Genomic DNA, 18,130 nt, shown 5'->3' on the forward strand with positions numbered 1-18,130 from the left:
TGGAATATTTCTTCTTTCAAAATTATCTAGATATTCTTGTTCCTAAACATCTTGTACTCCACTGCAGTTGTACAGCTTTGAGTAACGTTACGTGTACTTTATTTCTTCCAGAGCCTGCTCTGAGTGAAGATTTACAGCAATCCTCAGCTGTGTCTAGCCCGACACAGACAGGCCCTGTGATGTATATGCCATCGGCAGCTGGTGATTCTGTTCCGGTCAGCCCTTCCAGTCCACATGCCCCAGACCTTAGCAATGTATGTAGCACTGTGGGAAGCCTTGTTCATAACTTATATATCTGGGTTTCTCTGAGTCACTGTACTTCTCCTCCCAGGAAGAGAAATCTGAAGTATCCAAAAGCCCAAAGGGATATGGCATTTTTCTTTTTAGATCTCAGTTCTACGCTTTTTATAGGGATCTGTTTGTTTGGAATATACAATTCGGTGGCTTTTAGTATTGTCCTCTCACCTATAAAATTTCTAAGCCTTCCTTTCTGTGCAGAGTTTGTTGATGTACTTTCAGGAAAGTGGAATACATCCGCACATGAAGTCCAACTCCTTCCTGTCTGGAGGTACATATTGGGCTTAGCTTCCAAGTACTCTAATTAAAGGCTGTGAGCCAATAACGTCTAAAGTACATAACTACAGTTGAGTTTGTTTACATATGTAATCTCAGAGCCTTAGCCTTTGGATATTGTGTTGCATTATAGGATATCCTTGATTCCCTCCCTCTCCTACTTCTGGAGATAGCTAAACTCTGGCATATGTTTAAGTAATGCCCCAACCTTTAGTTGTACGTACAAGAAGGGAGTTCTTTAAATGCTGAACAGATACATGCAGACAGGTAAGCCGCCCATGGAATGCTAGACCACTTCGTTTTTGCTGAGATTTCTTTTTTTGTTGTTCATTAAGTCTTTCCTGTTTGCACTACTGTTGATAAGGTGTGTAACCTTTTCAAAGGGTTGGTTGAGGTTTTGAGAAGGTAAAATGACATGAGTTTAACTCATTTGAAACTGGTCAGAATGAGGTGAGCTCACGTAGGACCTCTGTTTTATCTTATTCCCCTTCCTTGAAAAGAAAAGCCGATAGTTTGATTTTATTAATGCCAAAGCCAACCTAACAGTTCATAGTTCTCCTGAATTTGATTGCAGCTAGAATTCCAAACAGATCTTGACAAGTCTGGACAAAATATTTTCTCTCACTAAATAACACTGTGGAAAGGAATAAAAACCAATACCCCTTCGTCTTATGTATCATCTAAATTCTCTGAAAACTGCAGTGAAATTGAAGATATCTTCCACTTAATAGACCATTTAGGTCTTTTCTATCTCCAGCTCTTAGTCTTTTAAACAGTCTTTCCTAATCCTTGGATATATGCCAAACGGCAACACATGTCTTTCTGTGACTTCATCACTCCACAGGGCATCTGCATGTAGCTTGCAAACAAATATGGCTTTGCTGGTGATCATTTTACATGATGAATTAATCAGAGAAAAAGGTCCCTCTAGCAGCCAGCCTCACGTGGCCTGTTCTGTTTTGTATTTGTACTGTAGGTGTGGAATAAATCAGGAACTCTGCCAACTAGCCCCACCTCCACCACAGTGAGTAGTATCTTTGCGACTGTAGGGAAGCGTGGACAGCAGAATGTCTGTGTAAAAATAAAATCAAAACATTGTAGGATGCTCCTTCTTTCTAATGCCAGCCCAGACTGTGCCACATTTGAATCTGTGGTAGCAGTAGCTGTCTAAATGATATCTAAAGCACAGCCACACTTGCCAGTGCAGGCAGATAATTTCTTGTCCCAGAGAAATGGGATATCTGCATTAATCCAGGTAGGCACTTTCTCTAAAACCCATCTTGATCTCCCTTGCTGCTGTCTGTGGCTTCATCTACAGTGCAAAACTAGCCTTGTTGCATGTGATTGTGATCCCTGGTATTAGTCTAAAGAATGGAACTGTTGGAAATTCTTAGGTTTTTTAATGCAGCTGTTGATCTTAGGCTTTTGCCTGCATTAAAACTTTCAGATTTCCAACTGGAAAGCAAAAGATACAGTATTACACCTAAGTCAGATATGCTTAGTTGTTCTGACTGCCATAGCACCTTTCCAGGTTTCACGCTACTACTCAGAGTGCAGACAGGATCCACTGTAGCCTAAGGCAAGCAAAGAGGTTTTGGTCAGGTTTGGAAACTTGATTAGTCATGTCCGAGGCCTCCAAAAGAATAAATGTCACTAGAACTGTAGGTTGGATTTTATAAGACTGCACTCCAGTACAAAGTAATGACAATACCATAATTGTGGGACTGTATAAATCCAGTAGCTACTGGAGCTTTTTCCTGGTTTTTAATTACTGTTTCGTGGAAGCCCATATGCTTGTGTTGACTGTCACTATAAGCAATGCGCAAACAGTGAAGTGAATGAGCTCTTCCATGGGATGTCTCTTTTCTTCGAGTCATTGATGCTGGCTGCACTTTCCTGACACTTGTTCCTTCTATTAGATTCTTTGTAGGAACAGCAGTCTCGGAAGCCCATCTAATATATGTGGGTCTCCTCCTGGTGCCATTGGAAAGCCGCACAGCTTGGAGACCATTGGTTTTCCTCCAGACTCAGTAACAGCAGCCGGCAGCTACAAGAAAGCACCGGGGTTTGAGCGAGAAGATCAGGTGGGGGCCGAGTATTTGAAGAGTTTCAAATGCCAGGTTAGTAGGGAATATTGGCTGGAAGAGTTGGGGGGATGAGGAAGAATAAGAAATTGCCCAGTCTAGCTTGAATGTATGTGTTTTGGTGGTTTTTTTTTTTCCCCAGGGAACAAAACTGAGAAAGCACTGTTCTCACTCGCAGTTCTAAGATATCTGCTGTTGCTTTCAGCCTCCCTTCCAGTCTCTTCCATCTTACATCTGTTCTTGTCTGCCTAGCTGCCATCACACACTCAGTTTGTAGAAGTCGAGCTGCTGCTTGTTTTCCTAACCCCTCACAACTTCTGTCCTGTGTTGACCCTGGGTAGCTTCCCACATATCACTTCTTGCTCTTTCTTTTCCCTTATTTAGGTCCTTGCCAAGAGTTGCTGTTTCTTTTGCTGTATTGTGTCATGGAAACTCATCCTTCCTTCTCTGTTCTCGCTCCGAACTCTTACCTTGATCTTCGTGACTTGGTTTGTCTTCTGTTTTCGCCATATATTTCTCCGGTGTATGAAAAATGTCATGTTAGTTGTCTCTTGCTTCTCTGGCTGTATCATTCTGATCCTTGGCTCTCTCCTGTGGCTTCTGTATTAAATTTAAATTCTTCATTCTCATTTGAAGAACCCTCTGCAATCTTACCCAACCCACATCTCTAATGACATTCCCTCTTATCCCTTCTGGATATCCCAGTCTTGCCTTGCTGCTTCCTCAGTCGTCGTCTTGGTGTCGTGCCTTATTCAGACTGCTTCCTAAGCCTAGAACAGGCTCTTCCATCTCTTCTGCCACACATGAGCTTTTCCACAGTCAACTTTTTATTGTGAATTTCTTTTCTTGACGTGACAATTAATAGTTTCTTTGCACTATTCCTTCTAAGTCAGCTGAGTCCAATGCAGAGCTTGAGTCTCAGTTTTTATTCCTCAGTGGATTTATAATTGTAATAGAACAACATCCTGCTTTAGGGGAAGGAATAGCTACTTTTATGAAAGAGATGCCTGAAAAAGTATTTCTCACATACTTTTAAAAAAAATGAATAAAAGAATAAAAATGCCTGGTCTGTGTTGCCTGAAAACAGAGATGACAAGAAGTGCTGGTTTCAGCTTGGCTACATTTAAAGTAATCTGTAATATTAAAGAAGCTAGTCTTAATAAGCTTCTACTGCTGCGTTAGTATTGCACTGCTGTGAGAAAACAGTGGAAATATCCCATCCAGACAAGATCGTGCATGAAGTAGTTGGATTTAGAAGCAGACTCTGTGGGGTTTGTTTTATTTATTTTTACAACTTCAGGGAAAATATGACCAAACTTTGCAGTAGGACCAGCCTTGAATGCTGTTTAGTCTAATTAAAATGATCTAGTGACAAATACAGATTAAGCTATATGCATGTACACTTTCTTGTAAATGCTTCCATTGTCTTGCTTAACGTGGATGTGGCTTAGGAAATTGCAAATTGATGCAACACGTCTTTGGGGGTAAAGAGCAGACCATGCTGTGATCCTGGCACTTCTTGTGGGCACAGCAGCTTGTAGCAGTTGTTTAGAAACAAAAGAAGAAACATGTGCTCGTTCTCTATTGCCTCTGCTGCAAAGGAGGAGTGAACCCAAAGCCGAAGGACTGAGAGAACCCCTGTTTCCTGCCAGCAGAGGCAGGGTGCCAGGGAGGCCCTGCTTTGGAGAAAATGGGCAGCAAGCCTAAGCCAAGGAGAAAGGGGATGGAGCATGAATAGGACTTTTAAAAGGAGGACCAGATGATGAGCATTTGTGTCTGAAGTCCAGGCTGTGCTACAAAGATACTGTATTCAGGTAGCTTCCCACTTATGTGGCTTTAATTAAGCAAAAACCTGTGTTAAATGACTGGAATAAATAGCTATTAAGATATAGATGGAAGTAATCACAGTTGCCTTATACTAGGCTTCTAAAGACAAAATTAGGTGTCTCATAAGTGTCCTGATTTAATTTGCTTTTAATCTATAATTACTGACTTTTTACAATCCTCTGTCATTTCCTTTGGCTGCGGTGGGCACCAGAGATTCTCATATACTCTGTAAATTAGATCAATAATTAGGCATTTAACTTTATTCACTCATATTTGAAAACTTAAAGAGAGACTCTGGCTCAGCTCTGCAATGAGCTTGTCATTTCTCCTCTGTAGAATTAGTACAAATAGTTTCTATCTTATTAGAATGAAAAATGCACCTTCTGTGTTAATAAGTTCCACATAGTTTGTGGTAAGGCTGAGCCAGCAGTTAAAGCTAAAAATACTTTTCCTGAGTCCCAGAAGATTTAGCAAGCTGGAAAAATGCTGGCTGCAATGGAATAACTTGAGTGCCATGAGCAGGAGGTGTTCCGAAGTCCTGACACACAGTACAGTGGGTTTGTTCCATGCTGGTCAGAAAACGTTCAGTTTCACTTGTAATTTATGTCCCCTGTTTTCTTCCCTGACTTAACAGAGGGAGCTGGAGAATTTCAGCCTGCCCCTTGAATTTGTCTTGACGTACTCCCCTTTTTAACGTGATCCAGAGCTAAACGAGACTGGCTTAGTGGCGACGATTGGTTTGCTCTACTTTTCACTCACATGTTACGTAAATTCAAGGTAGTGGGAACTGGGACTAGCTTGAAAATGTGTACGCTTTTTCTCCTCCTTAAAGGAAAAAAAACAACCTTCCAGTAAGACTTAACTGCAGCAGAGCCAGCTAGCTACATTGGCAGGAAGCCTCTCGGGGAGGGGGGGCATGGTTGTGTATGCGGCTTCACTGTAGCTGCTGACGTCTGTTGATAGCACATTTTGTGTTCAGATGAGTGTCAAACAGGGTAGGGATATGTTGGATAATCGAGCAGGCATGTTATCAGACGCACACAGATGCACCAATGTAACACATCTATTGCACACAAAGGAAAACAAGCCCGTGATAAGTTCAGTGGTAGTTTTTTCTGTATGTAAACTCACTGCACGTTTTTCAGGGAAGCACAAGAGAGTGGTACCCACTGCAGAAGGATCTTTGTGTCCATATCTCAACTGCCTGTGTGCCAGGTTTTGACCTCCCCATCTGCCCATAGGCATACAGCTGAGCAGAGAAAATGATTTAATTAAGTAAAACCAAGGGATGAATTCTTCTGCTGTTCTTTCGCCTGTCTGGTTATGTCATCCCTCTCCAGCAATCATTTATCTTTTTCGTAAGACTGTTTAAGCCAAGAAGTCAAGGCGTATCACTTCAGGTCAGTGTGGCGTCTCGTGCGCTGCTGTTGCACATCATGCCTGACTCTCCCCTGCAGAGATGGTGACTGCCTGCATTTGTGATAAAAACAATCAAGCGGACTTTATGCCTGGAATAAGTCTCTGATTCAGACTGGGGGGGTTGGAGAACGAGTAAACAAGCAGCCCTGACTCTCAGCCCTTTTTTTGCTCCCTCTCTGTACCCAGAGGGTGTGATTGATCTCCCTGTGCCTTATGCGTGTAGCAGCGTGGCAGGAGCAGAGCCAGGCCTGCAGAACAGACAGTTACACACAGACAAGCTCATGAGGCCACTTCCTTCCCAGCTCTGGTTATTGTAGCTCAGAATTAACTGATGTTGTGAGGCAAGAAGGTTGATATCTGTTAGGGGTATATAGCACTGGAAGGTCCTTAAGCTGAACTTTTAGGCTGAGTAGCGGAATTCTAAATGTATGTTGTCGTTCAGGCAGTTTTGCGGTTCCAGACAGCCTTGACCTCACGTTTTATAGCTTTGCGTTCTCCATGTTAACGGATGGGGAAGGACTTTTTAAAAAATCAGTTTTGATGATGTTGCTTTCAAAATCTGTTAGTTAATCACTGTATTTTACTTTGCAGTCCTAGCTGGGAGCTGGAGAAGTTTGAGGGAAAACATAATCTACATTCTTTGTTTTCCCAAAGCTGAAAAATGTTTACATAATTTTAAAATGACAGTATGCCTCCCACCATTTCTGGCCTTTTTTAGATACTAGTAGAGCTGATGGGTTATTTATAGCAAGGCAAATTAATTCACTTTTGGTCTTGGTTCTTAAGATGTGCTTTGTGCTAGCAGAGGACTTAGAGCAGCATTGAAGTCAAATGTAATTGTGATAAGTCTTTGCATAACTCTAGGGGTGATGTCTTGGTGTACAGAAAGCAAATCACTTGGAGTGTTTTCAGTTTGCTATGCTTTCCCGCTCTCCAAATTCTCTAGTGCCCTGAGCAGGCTGTAAGAGAGCAGAGGACTCTGTTTCCTATGGCCTCTCCAAAGCCAACAGTCAGCCATTTTTAATTTTGCTGCTAATCCCTCTGCTTATCTTTTTGTTTTGTTTCTTTACTGCAGCAAGCAAAAATGAAGTCTCACTCGCTGGAACACAGGAGCCAGGAGCAACCTTTGTTACAGCCCAAACAGGTACGGTACTGCCAGCAGGGCTCTGAACCTAGCTCAGTGCTCACACCACCGCAGACAAGGACACGAGAAATCTGTGAGTCCAGACAACTCTGCAGGGAGTAAATGACAGTCCAGACACCATTAGGGACGCTCAGCTTGAGGGATTACTTTATGAAGATGGGATGATTTGCTGGAGGTGTTATTTGTGAGCAGCTAGACCTGTGTGAATTCAGGATAGATTCATAGGCCTGGACTGTGCTGGAGAGAGTCTCCAAATTACAGAAAATTGAGCTGAAATGGATCTCTGGAGTCATCTAAGTTCAAGGATTCAGCAAAGAGAATTTAATATCAGGTTCTGAGTTGTGTGCTGAACTAAGTCTGAGTGAGTGATTGTGCGACTCATGCCTGTGATTGCATGCAACCTGTGGGTCACAGGAGTTAATTCTGGGGAAGCCTGAGAAATGTCTGTAATACTGGCCGGGGGGACAACAGACGGAATGGAGAACAGTCGGCAGAAATTAAAGAAAAGCTGTTAATCTCTCCCCCACCCCCAGCCCAGTAGTAGCACCAGCCATCTGTCAGGTTGGAAGCAGGCAGGAACAGGTTTGCTGCTGATCTTTGGCTCATTCCTGCATGTTTCTGAAGGGATTCTTCTATAAAGATGTTTTATTTCCTACCTCTTTCCCTTTTAAAACTCTTGTTTCAGGACATACTGGGTATTCTCCCAGTGGGGAGCCCACTGACATCCAGCATCTCCTCTAGTATCACCTCCAGTCTGGCTGCAACGCCACCAAGCCCTGCCGGCACCAGCAGCATACCAGGCATGAATGCCAATGCCCTTCCTTTCTACCCAACCAGTGACACCGTTGAGTCTGTCATAGGTAACTTTGCCTTTTTTACTCATGCATACTCACAGGGCTTCCTCAGACGTGGATCGCCAGGTATGAGAACTGGAGTAGCATGGGTGTTCCAGTGAGCATCACTTTTTCGTCTCTGTCAGTGTTGGCAGATTCCTGAGGCTGTAAGCTTTTTCTGTGACTGTGACACATCTGATGTTTTCTGCAGGTCATTATGGATGAAATTCACCCACAGGACCAACAGAAGGCCTCTGAGCTACTTACTCAGAATGTCAGATGGTGTAAAGGGCCTTAGTGTTAGGTTTGTCAGAGTGACAAAGAGGTCTTGGAGTAGGCAGGAAATCACAGGGGCATTTTCCACAGTTACAACCCCTTACATTCTAAATGACAATTTTATAACAACGGCTACCACCAGGTAGATTGTAGGGGCTTACCCTTCACAGAGTGTAGGACAGCACCTGTAAGAAAAAGGAAAACAGGAGAGTCCAGATAATGGAGTCGCTTCTCTTAGGTACAGGTTTTTTGTCACCCGTTTTCCTTTTTTCCTTTTTTTTTTTTTTCTTTTTCATTAAATCTAACGTTTCTGAGGTGATCTCACTAATTTGTTAAAAATAATAATAGAAATGAGTAGGCATGTGTGGGATGGAATTATATCGATCATGATTAGTGATGAGGCATGTTCAAATAGATACAACGTTTGCAGGCATTCATAAGTTTTCTTTATTTTACCCTATCTTTGAACCTCAGAGATGTTTTTCAAGTGTTCCCTTCTACTGGTATTTCTTTTCTGAGTGGCTCTTCAGCAAAGTAGGGACAAAGCACAAGCCAGACCCAGACATGTCATAAGCCAGTGTTCCTGCCTATTATGGACAGACTTGAAAGAGCAGTTTGGGGAAGACTTACGGGAACTGCTGTTATTTCATCAGATTTTTGTTTTCATATAGCATTTGGGAATACTTTGAGACAAAAGGAAATCAGATCAGGCCAAAGAACCTGAACTGAAAAGCTGCCCGTGACACTTCTGCCAAACCATTTAAGAACAGCGTTGCACAGGGCAGAGAGTAGGGCCGTGCAGACTGACAAATAGAGAGCAAAGGCTCCTCTGCATGTAGGCTCTTTGGGCCATCCTATCTCTTGAAGTTGTTGGTCCTTTATAACATAATTGGTACCTCTGTGTCTGGCAGAGTCTGCCTTGGATGACCTGGACCTGAATGAATTCGGAGTGGCTGCCCTGGAGAAGACATTTGACAGCAGCACAGTGCCCCACACGAGTGGCATCATGATAGGTACATGAAAGCAACAGAGCTTTCTTTATCTTCTGCCAAGCAGTGTTGCCCAGTCACCTCAGTGGAGCCAGCCCAACAAAGCTCTAAAACCAGTCCCAAAATAACATTGGTTAAACCAGCAATTATAACCAACTCTGGCAACAGCTGAGCATCTTTGAAGTGAAAGCTTGCCCTTATTGACTAGCAGAGCTGAGTTCTTGCCATTGGGCCCAGGTGTCTTGGGGACGTTTCTTGAGACTGAATGGGACTTGCTTGATTTTTTTTTTTTTTTTTTTTTTAAAGTGTGTAAGTAAACTCTAGAAGGCATCGAATACCTTTAAAAACAGGCCAAAGTATAATGATTTGCATCTTAAGCAGAAAACTCTCCCTAGCAGTAACAGGAAACTCACTGACCTGGTAATGCTATCCATCTGTCACAGAGTGTCATCATGGTCTGCTGATTTGATTCCTGTAATGTCTGTCTCATTTGAATACGTGGAGGTAGGCTAAGGCCTCTTCTACCTGTCTCTAATGAGTGTCTAGGGAAAAATGAAATGTCTCCTAACTTTTTGGAAGTGGTTGTAGTTTCTGGCTACCCTTGCTGTGTAAGACAGGTTTCTGAATGGGAGCTAACTTTGGTTGTCTGAGGGTTTCCAAGGGAACTATGCTGCCAGGAGCTGTACTGAGGTAGGAAGGGACCTGTGGAAGGGACCCTAAAGAATATCACTTCCACTTCCCTGCCAAAGATAAGAGCCTGGTCGGAGAGTTTACTGTACGTGTCTGCTGATACGTGCAGTGGCTGCATCTCTGCAGTGGCTTAGAGATGATCCACACTGCTTTTCCCTCTGTTCGTGTCAGGTCTGGGTGTTACCTGGTGGTCTTCTAAGAAGGGAGATCAGGAGGGAGTGGGGAGCAGGGCTGAGATCTCTCTCGATATATCATCTGTGGCAGGCAGAATGACCTCTTGCATAAGGGAGGTGTCTTTGGAAGTTGGGCTTTTGTTTATTTGGGATTTTTTTTATTGCTGATAGGTCCAGACACTCAAACATGTCTAAAATTACTAAAGCTGGTTACTGATTTGTAGTGGTTAAGATCACAACCTGACCCAGCATGGTAGTCTTCTCACTGCAGGTTGGTTGGTAGTATTACAGGCAGAGGTGCGCGTTGTAGAAGGGAATTTTTCATTACCAAGTATTGCACCAGATACCAAATTCATCTTCTCTAGACTGATAGGGACTGAACTCTGCTCAGAAAACCTTTTGTTGCTTTGACCAATGGAAAAGTAGTCCATTGAACTCTGGAGGAGGGTCTTAATCTACGTGGTTCTGGGATGGCAGCTTCAGTGCTCCTCTTAAAGGCTGAGAGGGGGATGAAATGTGAGAAGCAGAGGGAATCCCGAGGGGCTTAGGGAGGAGAAGGGAACCTAATGCCTTCTGCCCTGAACTCCTGTGCTGTGCCCATACTTCATGGTCATACATAGCCATCCTCTCTGTGTGTTCTTTGTCCAGGTGGGAGTTTGCTGCAAAGTTCTGCTCCTGTAAATATCCCCGGGTCCCTTGGAAGCTCTGCCTCCTTTCACTCTGCCTCTCCTTCTCCACCGGTCAGCCTCTCATCGCATTTCCTTCATCAGCCCCAGGGACACTTAAGCCAATCAGAAAACACTTTCCTGGGGACATCAGCTTCTCATGGATCATTAGGTAAATGCACAGTGTGTGTGTCCCATGTACATGCCTGTCTGTGCCATGTAAGTATTTTCTTTTAAGTTAGCTTTAATTTTAATGTATTATTTCACTGCTGCCATTTGTGTCTCTTCTTCCCATGAGAACAGCAACAGTACTAGAAGCTGCTTTACCAAAATCAGCTAATACCTTGTGAACAAGGGAGCAACTCCCTCTACTTCGCGTGTTTCTAGGCTGAGAAAAAGGGACAGATAGGTTAAGTGACTTGCTCTGATGATGCCTTTCAGGGAAAAGAGCTCTGCCTTTTCCTGCCGACAATACTGTGTGGAGACTTCACTTTACGTAAAACTCGGAGTTGGGTCCTCAGCTTTGCTTAGTTACGGTGAGGACTGCAGTTTGCCCTCGGGACTGCTTGTAGGTCGGATTGGCTTCTGGGAGCTCTGGAGCAGGCATAGGTCGTTGTACTTTTTTGTCTCCTCTTTGGCACTGTGCACGCAGTTTTGCAGTATGGACTTCGCAAAAAGTTACGATGTTCTAGCTTTGCCCCCTTTGCTCCTTTCCCCCCGCGCACCCCACCCCTGAGGGTCTGATTCCTGCGTGAAGGGCTGTGAAGGGAAGGCAATTTGTTTTGGAGCTTCAGCTGTATCAGGCAGAACTGGGAACTGAGGAGCCAAATCTCTTTTATTATCAAGACGCAGGGTTGCCTTGAGAAATAAAACTGTTTGAGCTCAAGGCTGCAGTGGCACTGGCTCTGCTCATTTCTGTTAGAGGACTAATATTTACTGTTACTCTGTTGATACTAGATGTAAATGCTGCTTCAAATTTGAGATACGCCTTAATCTTTAATATTCAGTTTAACCTAATAAAATGATGACGTGCTTTTGTAATCTATTTCTGCATGCACTTATCTGTGTGACTGCATCCCTTGTTTGCATAGGCCAAACCCATGCTTTCATGCCTTGCAATTGTTATTTGTTTGGCTTTAACAGCTTTTACAATTACTGTAATAAGAAAAGAGACATCAGAAGGCATCTCTGCTATTAGTTAGTGTTGAGGCTGGCTGTTTATGCCACGTTCAGTAAGAAAAGGAAAACTTGCTGATACAGCCTGCTTTTAATTTCAGAAGAAACAAGTTAAGCAGTTACATTTGTCTTGACTATATAGTTATACAAATAAAAAGCCAAAGAAATGCAGGAAATTCACAAATGCATTTAAATATTTTGAAGAAAAAAGTTAGATATTTTCCTGTAACATGATTAAACCATTTTTGCTGAGGTTTTGCTAAGATATTTATATAGTAAGCTAGCAGCTGGGACTCTGGAATTTATCTATTCCGTGTGACTTGCTGAATGCATGCACATAAGTTAGTGTGTGTAGTTATTACTTGTATTGCAATTGAGTTAAAAATATCTAGTCCTGGGCTAGTTCCCACTGTGCTAGATGCAAAATATGCAGAGAAAGCATTCCGGAGCAAAGGGGCTGCTACTTCAAATGTGAAATGAGAACAGCAGGTAGAAAGAGGGACTAAAATAAGCTTGGTCAGCATTATGGCAGAATTTGTGGTTTGCCAGCATCCTGCTTAGTGCTAGATCCCCATTCAAGAAAACGGGAGTTTTAAAAACAAAATGTGAGTTGGGATTCCATTATAACTTCTTGCTGATGGCTGAGCAACTTCAGAGCAGCTGAAATGGATCTATGGTAAGTGGCTTGAGCCAGCAAAGATCCCTTGCTGCTCTCCTGAATGATCTGTTAATGCGCCTAAGCCCTTAGTGAAGACAATTTACTATTTTTCAGCTGTACTTTTTTGTAACTGTTTCTGTCTTGGCTGGTACTATGTGGGAAGGAAGTGGTGCTGGGTTAACCCTCAGTGAGAGGCCGTTGGCTCCAGGGCTTGCTTGCAGACACAGTCAGTTTGGCTGCTGTAAGATCAGAATTACCAGATGCAACTAGGTTTAGGAATGTCCACAGCCAGTGGTGGGCACTGCTAAATGAAAACAACTCCTGCATCAGACCGGTGCGTGTCTGTGTGCGTAAGAGTCCACATCACTCAGTGGCCCTGTCTCAATATTAGCTTTTCCTACTAGTTCTCCCCTGAGTGCAAAGTGTAGATGTTTATTTTAAGTAAAAAATATTTTTGTTATTAAATGAGTATGAACCTTGGAGTCTGTGAAAAATAGCCAGTTTTGTTTACAACTGGTTTTCTACTGCTTTGTTTCCTAAGCCTTGAATTTCTTCCTGAAAAGAGAAATTATTTGAACAAGCTAAAACAGGAAGGTGGTTAGTTAGTCTTCTCTGGTGCCAATCACTAGCTCTGTGCTAGAACTCTGCTGGGGATGAAGCTGATGTGTATATACTGCTGCCTGCACTTGTTCGTAAACAGGGGGTTCCAGTTAGTTCTGTTTCTTGCATATGCAAACAGTAACAGTGTTGACACATTTTAGTCTCGCTGTTTGGGAAGTGAGACTCCTCTAATACTAGGCTGAGGAGACAAAAGCAGTTTTCTTAGGGTGTAGCATGAGAGGAAACACCACCTGGGTTGGCTGTGTGGACCAGTCTGTTCACCGACACTGATGGCAGTGCCACACGGAAAAGTGGGAAGGCAGAAATCATTCCGAGGTTCTCCTGTGAGAAGGGGGATTCAAGCTGGTAGGCAGCTCTGCTGTAAAATCAATGCTTCTAAAAACAGCCTGGTTTGAAGGTTGCCTCCACTCAGTTTCTTGGGTCCTCCCTGTATCATTAAAGATGAAGCTTAATGGTGTGAAACTTCCCCTAGAAAGTCCCTCTATGATGGACTCCTGGGTCCTGGGGGTGAAATTAATTCTTAAGATGATCTTCTCTTTCCTACGTACGCATTTTTGAATCCTGGATTTCACAGGGGTAGGGAGGAAATGGGGAAATTGCCAGCACTTGTGACATAACCCTCTCTATTTCCCTGTGAAACAGGTTTAAATGGGATGAACAGCAGCATATGGGAACACTTTGCTTCGGGGAGTTTTTCGCCCAGTACCTCACCTGCATTTCTGTCAGGTCCAGGTGCTGCGGAGCTGGCACGGCTACGACAGGAACTGGATGAAGCCAACGGCACAATAAAGCAGTGGGAAGAGTCTTGGAAACAAGCCAAACAGGTACTTGGGCAACTCCTGGGAAGAGGGATTAGGGAGTGTAAAGGAGTAGGAGCGTGTCAGCCTTTCAAAGGAGCTTTCCAGACTTTGAGGTGATGGGAAGAGCTGTCGGTTTTACAAACAGACTCCCTTAAGCATTCTTTTTCTTTCCTCTCTCTTGGAAAGAGGGACTGAATCGCTGTGCCTGATGTGCTCAGATGCTGGAAGTGCAAGGCCAGGTGTCATAACAGATGCACTGAAGTGCTTAACAGTCTCTTAGACCTGCCAGTTGATTTAGATCCATGACGATTTGCTGGTATGCAAAGTTCATCCCCGTAACGGTGGGAGCCAAATACGTAGAACTACAGCCCAACCAGATGGGGTATCTGGAATGAGCAGCACTTTGAAGCAAAGTTCAAGGATGTTTCAGAATTTGGGAAGAGGGCGGGTTGGACAGAACGTGCTCCTGGTGAGGAGTGCGTGCAAATGGATATTTTTGCCTGGAATTCTCTCTTGAAGGCTGACAAAGTTTTCAGACTGCTTCTTTTACCCTCTTTCTTGGAACTTGTAGGCTTGTGATGCTTGGAAAAAGGAGGCAGAGGAAGCAAATGATCGCGCCAACACAGCTAACATGGAATGTGAACTGGCCCGGGAGCAGAGGGAAGCCTTGGAGCTGCAAGTGAAGAAACTGCAGGAGGAGCTGGAGAGGATCCACACAGGCCAGGACCCTCAGTTTCTGCGCTCCTTCTCTGATCTGGAATCACTCTCGCTCTCTTCGCTTTACACCCTTCAGAAACAGCTGCGGGCAAACCTGGAGAAAGTCGATAAGGTGAGTGCCAGGGATTTGCAGGGCAAGGCTTTGCTCTCTCTGCTTCTACAGGTCGCACCTTTTTTCCCTTTCTTAACACGGCCAGGAATCAGAAGCCTATCGAAGCAATTCCATGTGGATGTAGCCAAAGTGAGTTTTAGCCAGCTTACAGGAAAATACCTACGTCTTCTTTTTGCCTAAAGTTCAGAGTTTAAGTCAATCAAAGCTGCTTTCTCGATCCTAAAGGTCCTAAAAGACATCACGCTGTGCTGCTTTGCTTTTGCTTCAGAAGATGAATGGGCAGACGGCTGCAAGTCCTTCCCCTGCTGCCTCCTTGCTGTTCCCCGAACTGCCTAGTGCAGGATGGCAGCTCCTTTGCTTTGTGACTTTGACGCTCATGTTCTGCCCTGTCCCCCTCTTTTGCAGGCGGTATTTCAGATGCAGTCAGTGAAATGCCTTAAGTGTCAGGAGGAGAACCGGGTGGTGTTACCGTGCCAACACGCAGTGCTGTGTGAAACGTGCGCCGAGGAGGGCGAGTGCCCCATCTGCCATCCCAACAGGCCCCACTCTCTCCAGTCGTGACCTTCCAAGGACACTTGTTCTAATCATATCGTATAGAACTTTTTAACTTTATACATACATACATACATATATATGTATGTGTATATATATATGTATATATGTGTGTGTGTATCTGCATGTTTGTGTATGTATATATATGCACACACATGCACATACACACATAAAACAAAAATTAGTTGCAGAGCACTTTTTAATATTTTACATCCCGTATCTAAACTGCCCCTCACCTGTGCCCCACTAATTCTAACTCTTGAGGAACTTTGAGAGCTGTTTTTAATACAGATCAAAGGGCCATTTGCAAAGAGTCTGTGTTTCTCCTCTTTTCTATTTAGGTGATAACAAATTTTTGACTATTTCCAGAAGGATTTAGAGTGGGCAAGAGGGGCTTCCATGTGCTTTCCAGAGGAAGAGTTGAGATCACAGGGAGGATCGAGGTAGATTGAAATGACTTGTTCATGTCTTCGGTCTCCCTGCTCTTTCACTGACCCAGCTTGGTTAAAGCCGTCCTCCCTGATGGAAGCTCTGCTGGGTGCCTGCCTGGTGGGCCTCACGTTGCCGATCTCTGAATGTGCAGGAACTTTGTCTGTCATTTAATCAGCAAAGTTCGCTTTTTAAATTTTTTTTACACTCTTTGTATATTTCTATGAAAAGAAGAAAAGAGGGAAAAAAAAAAAAAGGTATTGGACCTAGAGCAAGCCAAGCCCCAAAATTCAGTGACTAGTGTTCACTGCTGATACAGCTAACGTGTTCCAGGTCTGAGCAGCCTTAGAAGCATTGCCCTTGTGTCGGCTAAAGCCCTTTATGAAAGAAATATAGCTGCAGAGGTTATTTTTCTCCAGGCGCCCCTTTGTCTGGTGGCTGTCTAGAGGCTTTTTACTGTTGCAGACCAGATTAATTTTGCTTTAGCCACAAGGACCTGATTCATAGTCATTGCTGAAATGCATGAAACAGTTCCAGGTAGTCTGAGGACACTTTTGTTGAGCAGAGTCGATGTTGCCTGTGTCAGCAACTCAAGGATGGTTTGTGGACTACTGGGTCCAGAAGCTGTCATGCTAGAGATCATGTATGCCTGTGGTGACAGAGAAAGACCAGCATGACAAAGAAATGCCACCAGCTTAGACCTGTCCAGTAGCTGAGCTTTCCTGTGACTTTCTTTACCAGTGTGTTAATTGGATTTTTACATCAGGTGGATTGCAGTAACCTGCTGGGATCTCAACCAAAACGCCACTCGGTTGTCTAAACATTTTTATTTCGCATGGGAATGGTGCCTGTGCTACCCCTCCCTGACCTGGAAAAGCACTGGAACCTCCAGCAGCCCACTGTTGTAGGAAAACTGAATTTTTACCGGAGCCGCTCAGAAAGCTTCATATTTAATGCAAAGACATAATTAGGTTTGCTTCCATAATTCCACCTTTCCTTTACATGGAAGGGGTTAATATGCATTCCCAGATGATCTCTTAAGTGCAGCTCTGTGTAGTTCTTTTTTATGTTTTTCCCATTAACTTGTTTTTGGGTTTTTTGGTAAAAAATGCTTTTTTTTTTTTCCATGTGTATTTTATTGTAACTAGCATCAGTTTTTTTAATATTTTTTTTAATGGAGAGACACTGTTGAGTGACTATTGTGGCTATGTTGTTTGGTTATAGCCTTTGAATGTCTGTGCCATGGGGCAGCGCATCTGCCTTGGTCTGATCTTAAGGAAAGACCTTTTATTAAAATACATGAACATTTCTTTTTTAGGAAAATAATAAAAAATAAAAAGAAAAAAGTGAGGGGAAGAGGAAAAAGCCCAATTAAGATAAAAATTTACTAAAAAGTTTTTGTAACTACCTTAAATCATAGGAAATAAACTCTTGAATCAGGTCTTTAATATTTATAAGAACCAGAGTTGATCAGCCTGTTTTGGCTATTGGTTTGTAACACTTACTTTTTATTAGCGTGGTGGTTTATCTGCTCTCCTGCCGCCCTGTGGGACTGTTCAGGGTGACGCTGCCTTTGGCCAACCCTCTGATTTCAGAACGGTCTGGCACCTGGCTGCGTGACTGCCTCTTGATTCCCACCGGGGCTCTTCACCTCGTCCCTTCTCTTTGAGTGAAACTCATCCACTGGTAGCAGCTCTGGCTGTCTCAGTGGGATTTCCAGTCACGGTGTGATGCAGGGCTATTGGATCTAGGGGGAAGAGATATTTGCCCCCAGTTCCTCTGGGGGCACATTGCTTAGGCAGGGGGGTACAAGGAAAATTCCAAGCCAGAGAAAGCATGTTTTTCCCTTCTGCATAAAACAGTTTCTCTGGTTTAAAACTTATACTGAAGGACCAAAGAATTCAAAACTTCGCTCATTTGTGGCCCTTAAATTCTAACTTTCTATTGCCACACTGCACTCATGGCAGAACAGCCTGAAGGAATTAGCACTAGCCCCTTCCCTTGCCCCCACCCCGGTGTATCTCAGCACTCTCTTTGCACAAGCACATAGACTGTTTCTCACTTTCCTCTGGTTCTTTAAGAAACACTTCCTAAATTTAGGTTTCTATGAATTTGCTGCTTTATTAAAAAAAAAAAAAAAAAAAAAAAGAATAGTCTGAAATGTGAACTATTTTCTTAAGCATCAGACGGAAAAGAGAACTTAATCTTTGCGTATTTTGTGAATGTTGGGGGGGGCCACTTATATGACAATTTCATAACTGAGTGAAGTGAGAGCAGGGGGAAAGGGCAGCGTTTCTGACCCGCTCCAGCAGCTGTCACTGCCTGCCCCAGGCAGGAAGGTGAACTGTAATCACAGCACTGCATTTAAGGCTTAAGGGTCTGTGGTCAGCTT

The 18,130-nt window shown here is 43.5% G+C and overlaps 1 protein-coding gene across 7 annotated transcripts in view; it reads left to right on the top strand.

The window, feature by feature from the left end:
- The window catches only part of UNK (unk zinc finger), a 44,607-nt gene extending 26,718 nt beyond the window's left edge, over positions 1–17,889 (top strand). Inside the window, exons 8-17 of one of the 7 annotated variants that reach the window (XM_056326832.1) lie at positions 112–254; positions 1,550–1,597; positions 2,493–2,693; positions 6,979–7,047; positions 7,733–7,907; positions 9,068–9,169; positions 10,657–10,845; positions 13,855–13,952; positions 14,500–14,757; positions 15,163–17,889. In XM_056326832.1, coding sequence (XP_056182807.1) covers positions 112–254; positions 1,550–1,597; positions 2,493–2,693; positions 6,979–7,047; positions 7,733–7,907; positions 9,068–9,169; positions 10,657–10,845; positions 13,855–13,952; positions 14,500–14,757; positions 15,163–15,318 — 1,439 coding nt within the window. In that variant the 3' untranslated portion in view covers positions 15,319–17,889. Of the gene's footprint in view, positions 1–111; positions 255–1,549; positions 1,598–2,492; positions 2,694–6,978; positions 7,048–7,732; positions 7,908–9,067; positions 9,170–10,656; positions 10,846–13,770; positions 13,953–14,499; positions 14,758–15,162 lie in introns of all 7 variants that reach the window. The other 6 variants (XM_056326829.1, XM_056326828.1, XM_056326834.1 and 3 more) reach the window with 6 other exon arrangements.
- Positions 17,890–18,130: the final 241 nt, after the last annotated feature.

Source organism: Falco biarmicus, chromosome 1, assembly GCF_023638135.1.
Source record: "Falco biarmicus isolate bFalBia1 chromosome 1, bFalBia1.pri, whole genome shotgun sequence".
Classification (NCBI taxonomy): domain Eukaryota; kingdom Metazoa; phylum Chordata; class Aves; order Falconiformes; family Falconidae; genus Falco; species Falco biarmicus.